Here is a 10,589-nt window from a genome sequence, read left to right on the forward strand (position 1 = left end):
TATATGAGAACAAATTACTTTGATACCCTTAAATATATCGACATGAAAAAAATTATTTACATAACAAATTTCTTAAAATAAATATAATAACAAACCAGCAATTTTAAATTAAAATCAAATAATTTTATCCCTTAAACACCTTCAGACAACAAAACAAAACTTACGAAAATATATTATTTTAAATTACAATAAAGTTTTATTAGTTGAAATTACAACAAATAAGTATATCAGTACACTTTGCTACATATTTATGTCATAATATGTGGAGCACATTTTTTAGTTGTGCAATTACTTTAGTAGTAATTTTACTGAAAAAAAAATTATGAGAATAATTAGTCAGAAAAAAATGCTTCAACAACATTAGAAAAAGATTAGTCTCCGCAATGAAAGTGTTGTTCATAATTTACCGATCTGGGCATTGCAGGTTTCTCTAGCTAGCCTAATCAAATTATTAGCATACTATTAATTATGAAGGTAAACACATCCACACAACAACCCAAAGAATCACTATTCTTTGTTTTGGCTTCCTCTTTCAGTTACGCACCAACAGTTCATGCTCCCTCTCTCCCGTCCGTTCTGCCCGTCATGCACGGCTCTGGATCAAAGCCCTACATGGGGTCCTAGTTGGGTACCCATGCTTTACTCAAACGGTCTTCGCCCACCCACGCTCACCCATGGTGACTTTCGGGATTTCATGCCCACCTATACCCACCCACTTTCCATGCATTTTGAACGCAGTCTGCCACGGATTGATGGCATTGAGGCAATTTCCCTTTGCTCTGATTGCAAACTTTCAAGACGCATATCAGAATTTATCGTAGTCGTAGCATGCTTAAGTGATGCACACTATGTAGTGAGTATTGCAGTAATATAAGATATATGATGATTAGCAATGTAAATCGATTTATCCCTCGATGTTGAGTACCCATCCATACCTACCCACAAGGCCATGGGTGTACCCATACCCACTCATACCCATTGGGTATGGGTGGGTACATGGGTGGGTGTGGATATGAGTACCAAATGCAGGGCTCTGCTCTGGATGCCGCATGCAGGGAAGCTCCCGTCTCTTTTAGCCACACGAATAGGAGGCGAGCTACTCGGTCTCTGGCACACGCACAAGAGAAGTTGCTCGGTTCGACACAGACGCACAAAGGAAGCTCGGCTCCTTCCTATGTCTACACAGGGTTCTCGGCAATTTGGTATCCAGTAGGAATAAATTTTCCAAATTGTTCTGCAAGTGGGGGTAGAAAATTTCAGTGGGATACCATGGGAAGAGGAAATGATATTTACGCCCTTTTCTTGTATTAGAACAACGGAATGCAACATACAACTATAGAGGTATTTTGGTCGCCAAAGGAAGTTGCGAACATGTAAATTTTAATCTCTGTTACAATGCATTGCCCCAAATGAAGTATAAGGCTTCGTTTGAGATGATTTTTTATTTTATTTTTTAAAATAGTTTTTTAAAATAATTTTTTGTTGTTGTTGTTGTTGTTGATGATCCGCAGATTTCCGACCACTCCCCTATCATTCTTCACTATAACCATTTTCAACATCACAAGCATCGTTTTCTTTTCAAGAATTATTGGCTGTCTAAGATTGAATTCTGGGATGTTCTCATTGATGTTTTCTCTCAACGGTTTCACAGCAGCCCTATCAATGCCTTTCTTCAAAAGCTCAAAACTCTTAAGCTTAGCATCAAAGGAAAACAATGGGTCTCTTCTAATTCTCTTTTTCAGGAAATTTCTGAGCTTGTTAACCAACAAAATTCACTTCTTAGCATAATACATGATTCTCCTTTGGATCCGGGCCTCAATTTGGCTTTGAAAGACACCAATCATAGTCTTGCTTTAAAAAATTTGGATTGGTCGGGGTGGCTTCTTCAAAGAGCTAAGGTTAACTGGTTAACTAATGGTGAAGATGACCTAAAGTTTCTCTACTCCAGGATTAATGTCAGACACAACTCCAATCACATCAAATGCATAACAACTGGAGATGGTACATTCTATAATCCTTTTGAGATTAGCCCTGCTATTATAAATCACTTTCAAAAGCTCTTCAATACTGCTCATCCGGCCACCCTATCTTCTTGGGAGACACCAATTCATCTAAAGCTTACTGATGATCATTCTCACCGCCTGATCTCTCCTATCACCGTGGACGAGATTAGGAATGTCATCTTCTCTTCACCCAACTGTTCTGCACCTGGACCCGATGGTTACACCTTTGAATTCTATAAATCCACGTGAAATATAATTGGCAAACAAATCTGTGAAGCGGTTTAAAATTTCTTCTCTATTGGTTCCATGCCTAAGCATGCAAAAGCTACTGCACTTGCTTTAATTCCTAAGAGGCCTCATGCTCAAGACATATCTGACTTTAGGCCTATCTCTCTTTGCAACACTTTCTACAAGATAATTGCTAAAATCTTAGCTAATGGGATGAAGGATGTCATGCCTTCCATCATTCATCCTAGCCAATCTGGTTTTGTTATGGACCGTATTATTTCTGATAACATCCTACTGGCTGATGAGCTTCTCAAAGATTTCAATTCCAGTGCTAAGCGTCAATTTTTCTGTGCAAAGTTTGATATTCATAAGGCCTTTGATACGGTCTCGAGGGATTTCCTGCTTGGTCGTATGCTTGCTAAGGGTTTCCCTCCTCAATTTGTCACTTGGATTCAGGGCTGCATTACTGATGTGCATTTCTCTATTATTATTAATGGGGCTCTTGAAGGTTATTTCAATTCCTCCTCTGGACTAAGACAAGGCTGTCCTTTATCACCCTATCTGTTTTGCATTGTCATGGATTGCCTCTCTTCTTTCTTTGAGGAAGCCACCCTGACTAATTCCATTCAGGGTATGACGGTTGGTAACCTTACGATATCTCACCTTCTTTATGCAGACGATCTTCTAATTTTTGCTAAGACCTCTCATGATTATTCCATTGCTCTTAAAAATCTTTTGGATAATTTTGCTAAAGTTTATGGATTGGTTGTTAACAGCAACAAGAGCACCATCCTTTTTTCCAAAAATGTGGCTGATGAGCATTCTATCTGCACCACCCTTAACATCCAATCCTCCACCACCCCAATCAAGTATCTGGGCATTCCCATCTTTCACAAAAGATTAAAAAATGATGACTTCCAGCCGCTGATTTTTAAAATCAAGACTTCTTTGGAAGGGTGGAAAGCTAGAAACCTTTCTCTTGCCGGCCGCTTGCAATTTTTAAAATACACTGTTAGTAACATACTGGCTTATTGGGTGAGAGGGACCATCATTCCTAAAACCTGTGTTAAAGTTATCAATAGTCTTTGTTCCAAATTCTTATTTTTTGGTGATGTTGATAAGAAAGGCCTGCACATGGTTTTATGGAAGGGGACTTGTATGCCCAAACTGTATGGTGGCCTGGGTATTTATTCGGTTGATGCCATGCATTATGCCTCTTGCTGCAATACTGATTGGAGATTTTATACATCTACTAACACTCTGTTTCAATGGTGGAAAATTAAATATGGGTCTATATGGAATTCTAGCAATTTGAAAAGATCTCAGTATTGGAAAGCTATCTATAATGTGGCTAACTGCATGTTACGTTCCCTTAATTTCAATGTTACTCAAGACAGCACCCTTTCTTTCCTTTGGGATCCCTGGTGCTCTGGGAAGTCTATTGCAGATAGGTTGAGGGATCTTAATTTGGTTTTCCCTTCTACACATACTCACCTTACTACTAGCAGTTTCATTTCTAATGGCGGTTGGAATTTGCCTCTGTATATTCCATCCCATTTAGCTGCTGTCATTCAGTCTGTCCCTATCTGCTTTGATTTAGATGATTGTTGCTGGGCTAATCTTGATAAACCGTCTTTCAAAAACTTCATTAAGGAATTTTATGCTGGGAATGAGGTGGTCTCTTGGTACAAATTTGTGTGGTATAAAAGCTGTGCCTTGCGCTTTTCTTTATACTCATGGTTTGTTTTTAAAAAAGGACTCAAAACGGCTGATACACTGCTAGCTAGAAGCATTTCTGTTAATCTTATATGTATTTTCTGCAAAACTGAAAGAGAAACCTCTGACCATCTGTTCTTCCAATGCGATTTCTCTTTCAATATCCTCAAGAGCTTCATGCCTAGGATGAACTTTATGCTGCTTCAACCGAACCTTAGGCAGGTTTTTATTGACATTGATGATAGGGAAACTGATAGAAACAGGAAGAATTTTTGCTTCCTTTTAATTTCTGCTATTGTCTATTTCACCTGGAAAGCTCGGAATGACCGGATTTTTGGTAATTGATCTGAAAGCCACACAAGCATTGCTTTGAAAATCAAAAGGCCTGTTTACCTCAAATGCTATAAGAAGAAATGCTTCAGCTCCACCCATATTTTATCTTCCTGATACTGACCTCTTATGATTGGAAGGCCTGCTGGACCATACCTCCTCACAATCTCCGATTTTTGGCGTCTCTGGACGGCCATTTCTGGCAACCAGCGGCTGGCGTTTTGAAGGACGATGATGATGGCAATCCTACTATTCTCCCCTCGGATGGCCTAGGATCGGGGCATTTTTGGCAATCAGGGGATCTGTTCATCCTTCACCATCCGAGGCCCTCACCTTCGCCGGATCACCGCCGGAGGCCCTCACCTTTGCCGGACCACCACCGGAGGTCCTCAACTTCTTCAGACCACCGCCGGAGGCCCTCACCTTCTCTATAAGCTCTCACCCTCGTTGGACCACCGTCGGAGGCCCTCTCCTTCCCCGGACCACCGCCGAAGGCCCTCACCTTCGCCGGACCACAGTTGGAGGCCCTCACCTTTGCCGGACCACAGTTGGATGCCCTCACCTTCGCCGGACCACCGCCGAAGGCCGTCACCTTCGCCGGACCACAGTTGGAGGCCCTCACCTTCGTCGGACCACCGTCAAAGACCCTCACCTCCGCCAGACCACTGCATGATGTCGTCGCTCCACTGGACCACCACATGAGTTCCGGACTTCTGTCGGGCCACCACATGACGCCAAGAGTTCTCCCGAAGTATCACCATTCTACTATGATCTTTCTGACACCAGCCTCTTGCCAACTACGATTTTTCCGACCTCCGTCATCTACTATGGTCCTTCCGACCTCCATCACCAGACAACAGTCTTTCAGTCCCCGGTCTCCTGCCAACTACGGTCCTTCTGACCTCCGTCGCCTACTATTGTCCTTCCAACCTTCATCATCAGACAACGGTCTTTCCGACCTCTATCCCATTGACTATGGTCTTGTCGACCAAACAAAAATGTCTATGTAACTCCCACCATGTAATGTGCTCTAAATGATGTAAGTTTGTGACATCAAGCCAATGCCATCTCCTAAGGAAGGGCCTCATTTGTAATCGACAACAAATACTAGTGGATTCATTTAAACTAGGCCAGGCCCCGTGGTTTCTCCCCCTATTCAAAGGTTTCCACGTAAAAACTCTGGTGTCTCTTGTGAATGTTACACCCTCTATCTAATCTGCTTGTGTGCTGGATCTTTGTGCAATGCTAAGACGTTAAATTTTATATTTCTCTACCGCCGTGAATATTCCAGGACGCAACAGAAATATAATTGAGAACTTGAGGGCACTAGTTGGAGTCCAAATAATCTCCAAATTTTGCATTTTAAGCGCCAAATTGAGTAGTTTTATGCGAGAAAACCAATGAGCATCAAATCTTTTAATTCCTAAATCAATAAGGTGCTTAAATGCTGAAATAAACAATATATGATCAAATGAATTATTATGTGGACCATTTCAAAACACCCATTTAAAAAATGCTATAAATTAAGCTATATTTTCTCCATAAGGATGGCTATGAAGCAAAGAGATCTAAATAACTCTATTGCATTGCTCAACGTGGCTATCAATGACCATTATCAGCAGTTGCTATAATAATCACTTGACTTCCATCATCGACTACCCTCGTCTCACTCTCCGGGGATCTAAGGAAATAATTGAACTTAATCTAATTTACTTACTTGAGCAAATATTCACAAATCATTTTAATTTCAAAAATAGTTGTGTACAATAGTCCAAAATACTTGAAAAACATCAAAATACATTAATAAGGACCGGACTAAAAAAAAATCATTATGAACTAGTTTCTTGACGACTTTAACAAGATCAATTTCTACTCTACTCAATTGAGCCTTTCATTTTTAATGAAATAACATATAATTTATGGTGGGATCAACTACTTGCTCAGTAAGCTTTTCTTTCTTTACCAAAGCTTTCAATAGCCCCATTTAAATAACATGAAAGAGAATGAGAAAAAGCAATAATTTTACATCTCACTTAAAATAACATGATAAGTATGAAATATCTCATTTATAACATGTTTTTAGTGTCTAATTACTTCTTAACAGGGTTTTGATTTAACATGCAAGCATTGTACTTTCTTTAATTTATAAGTTGTAACAATAAACTTGAACATGATGTTAACTTGGTCGGTAATTGAACTTGCATGCATCAACAACATCAACTTATATTCACTTGTACTTGTCTTTAGAATTGAAGTTTGAAGTTGTCCTTGACTTAAGAATAGAACATATAACTTAATGCAACTTATGAAAATATGATTCATGCACATATTCGAATGCCTACTTATAAATTCAGTTCCACTTATAAGTCCAGTTGATCAAATCTCATATCTATACAAGATAGATGGATACATAACCGATTCCCCTTATCACTCCACTTTCATTTATATCTTCACGTAATCATCTCATTTTTGTTCAAGGAAGAAATTAAGCGGAATACATAAACCAAAATATATAAGTGCCCTTGAAACATTGCTGTAATTGAACTTGATTATCCCCCACTTGTCACATCTGTCATATGAATATGCAAATGCAACATATGAGCATGAAATATATACATACTCAGCATATATAGTTAACTTATAATATAACATATGTACACTATTTGGCAACATATATAAGGTAGAGCTTGCATACATTTTCAAAAATGTAATCTCAGAGAAACATTTACACGAAACAATTATAACATCATTTTGGTGTTTTTATTGAACTATATAACTTTTTATCAAAATCAATGTTGATGATAAAATAGATGAATAATTTCACAATTAAAACCAAAAGGCAAAATTCATAGTTTAACTTATCAAAGTGCTTAGAACTTCATTCTCAACAACATATTAAAATATACATGGAGGAAAGTTTCTAATGCTCTTTTAAATCAATTTAGGACCCTTAACATTAATCCAATTTACCAAAATTAAACACTAAATTTGAAAAATAGAATCCTACCTTGTGCTCAATAATTCTCTTAACTGTATCGATGGACGAATCAAGTTACACTGCCTCCCAAACCCTCCATCTTCTTTTTGTATACTCTTTTCCTCTTCTCTTCTCCTTCTCCAATAGTTGAGGGTGAGGGGAGGGAATGGCGAGGGTTGCTATAATTCAAAACATTAATGTACACACCTATATTTATTTCCAAAAAAAAATATATGTAATACTTAAGATCTACACAATCATATCACAACTACTCTATCTTAAGTACAAAAGAATAACAAAAAAAAAAAAAAAAAAAAAAACCCTGAAAAACCCAAACAACCCCCACACTCTTGATCCTAACCAGCCTCACACTCTTGCTCCACTACCTTAACTTGAAATCATTTTACCATATATAATGAGCTTAAAAAGCCCAGTAGATTACTAAAATCTATAACTAAAATCAAAGCATAATAAAGAAGTAATATGAATGTCAACAGTTAAATCATAGTATTTATATTCATATGATCATTGAATTAGTGTATAAATAATAAATCTCAGCAATAGTAACATTTGTAAATAATAAAATATTATGGTATGAAAGCTAGTAAAGTTGTAAACCAGTATGAGTTTTAAATCTATAAAACAATCATCATATCAGTAATATCAATAAGTATATAAATCAAATAAAATATCAAATCAAAATATTGGTAGAGACTATAAAAATTAAAATAATGTAATAAAAATATATATGAATGTACACATGCTATCCAGACATTCTATATCATGTGCTTAGTATATCATATATTTAATATTAAAACAATAAATCAATAATAATAAATATTATCGGTATCTAAATCACTAACAATAATAATCCAATGACAGGAGCAATTAATAGAATGATACAATAATAGTAAATTCATGCAATAATAATAAATCTGTACAATAATAAGAATAATACCTCAGGAACATGTATTTCAGTAGTCATATTAAATAAGTAAGAAGTCCTAGTACCATCACGATGTTTTTCAGTGTTAAAATTAGTGTTAGTAAAATGTTTGCTCAATAAATATAGTCATCACTCTTTATCCGTCGGCACAATAATGATCTCATTATAACTCCCAATCAATGTATCACGTGAATTAGTAAAGGATAATACCAAACCATAATATTTAAAGGAAAGCCCGTCGGGTCATCATCCTCTATATGTCAATCAGTCTCCAACCAACGGGTTAACCGGTATTTACTTATGTATATAAAAATTACTATATTTTCAAAATTATCAGATGAAAAATCTCAAATAAATACTCAAAATTCTCATAATCATGATTTCTATAACATATAAAAAGTTACGCAATGAAAATTTCTTGCAACCTGACGAGCAAATATCTCAACAAGCCCGATTGATAAAAATCGCTCTACGGCCTCCAAATCTGAATTTTCTTTTTTCTCTCTTATTTTACTCTTTCCATTCTCTGTTTACCATTTGCTTAGAGAGAAATAAAAGGATTTAAAATTGTTTAATAATACTTTTAGATACTATAATAAAATAATTATATAATATAAATATAATATTAATTTAAATAATTTTTTAGTATAAAATTCAAATAAATTATTTTAGGACTTCAAAAATTAAAGAAAAATATCCATAAAGTAAATCCTTTTATTTATAAAATATTAGTGAAACCGATTTGTAAAATGGACACCTGAAGATCCCTAAATATTCATTTAGTATCAATATGTACTAATTTTAAAGGATTTTCTCAGGGTTAAAAAATTACAAAAAAAAAAAAAATCATGTAACTAAAATATTACAATAAAAATGCTATGGCGAAGACGATTTGCAATTTAAAGTTATAATGACTCCAAAAAAAGTGTCAATGTCAAAGTCAAAATTCAGGCTATTACGAAATTATCTAATTCTAACATTATTAGGACACTTAAACGCTGAAATAAATATTCTATGATTAAGAGAATCAATGTGAACACTTAAATGAAAAGTTTTGACTTTTGAACAAATTTATGAAAATATTCATCTTAAAAGCTATAAACATTCAGTAATGAGAATCGTACAATTATTCACAACTCGGTAATTATCTATTTTTTAATTGTGGGTAAGAGTTCATTATATCTTTAATTATATGGTGAATTTTTTCTATTGGGTTAGACTATGTGATTTTTTCCTTTTTGGGCTTTACATTCAAATATTTGTTATATGAGTAAGTGTGTGTGTGTGTATATATATATATATACAAAATTAAATTTATGCAAAGACTTATTTTGATCTCATTTCAAACTAGTTAATATATTATTTTTTATTTGAAATAAAATAAATGCTTAGTGAATCCTATCCATTTATGTTATATTGTGTGCATGGTGTGCTTGTAGTCCATCGCAAGTGCATAAATCACACACAATTGTCAAAGTTATATATTGGTAGATAAAGTTAACTCATTGCCGACATATAATCTTACATATGGCAAAAACTATGACGTGAATTAGTCGTTCATAAAAATTAATGAAATAATGATATTTTTTGTCCTATTCCTCAAAAAGTCCTTTGTGATCATAATTTATTGTTCATCCAAAATTGATCAGGATAACTTTATTTAGTAACCTCTCCAACCTATATTATCATTTTTACATATGAATACAACCAAAGAGCCACAATTATGTTAAGACACAATACATCAACATATATATAAACCTTTTAAAATAATTTCTTTAATTTTAAGCCTCTCAATGTTAACTTTCCAAATCAACCAATCAAATTTAAGAGAATGACATTTGAAACAGTTTCTTTAATTTTGCCATATGTAGGATTATATGTTGGCGATGAGTGAGCTTTATCTACCAATATATAGCTTTGACAGTTATGTATGATTTATGTACTGCAAGCCTTCGCCTTGCAAGCAAAATACAACTCACGATGGACTACATTACAAGCAAATCACACAATATAATATAAATGGATAGGGATTTTTTTTTTTTTTTGGAAAGATGAGATTTAAGCGGTGGATAGACAGAATTTAATATGTAAGAACGCTGAGTCGGATTTTGAAGTCTTTTTGTCTCATTGGACCATCCGTTTGGATGATAGATCTCCCGTCATTTCTTTAATAAATAAATTGTTTATATATTTTTCAAACATTGAAAATTTTACTATGCTTATTATCAATTAAAATAAATTAGTGAAAATGAAAGACGCGTTTTCATGAATTATCATAGGCATTTTGCAAGACATTTTTTGATGTTAAGGAATGATGAAAGTCAAAAGACTTATAATTAGTGGGAATAGAAGGATAGTAGTCGAGCAACATTGGCTGTATTCAACTCCT

The 10,589-nt window shown here is 35.1% G+C and overlaps 1 protein-coding gene across 1 annotated transcript; it reads left to right on the forward strand.

The window, feature by feature from the left end:
• Nucleotides 1-996: 996 nt before the first annotated feature.
• Nucleotides 997-2,252, forward strand: LOC110094545. The gene is made up of 2 exons (XM_020819802.1): nt 997-1,194; nt 1,512-2,252. Exons 1-2 carry the CDS (start codon nt 997-999, stop codon nt 2,250-2,252), a joined length of 939 nt encoding a protein of 312 aa, XP_020675461.1.
• Nucleotides 2,253-10,589: the final 8,337 nt, after the last annotated feature.

This window comes from Dendrobium catenatum, unplaced genomic scaffold (genome assembly GCF_001605985.2).
Source record: "Dendrobium catenatum unplaced genomic scaffold, ASM160598v2 fragScaff_scaffold_1076, whole genome shotgun sequence".
Taxonomy (NCBI): Eukaryota; Viridiplantae; Streptophyta; class Magnoliopsida; order Asparagales; family Orchidaceae; genus Dendrobium; species Dendrobium catenatum.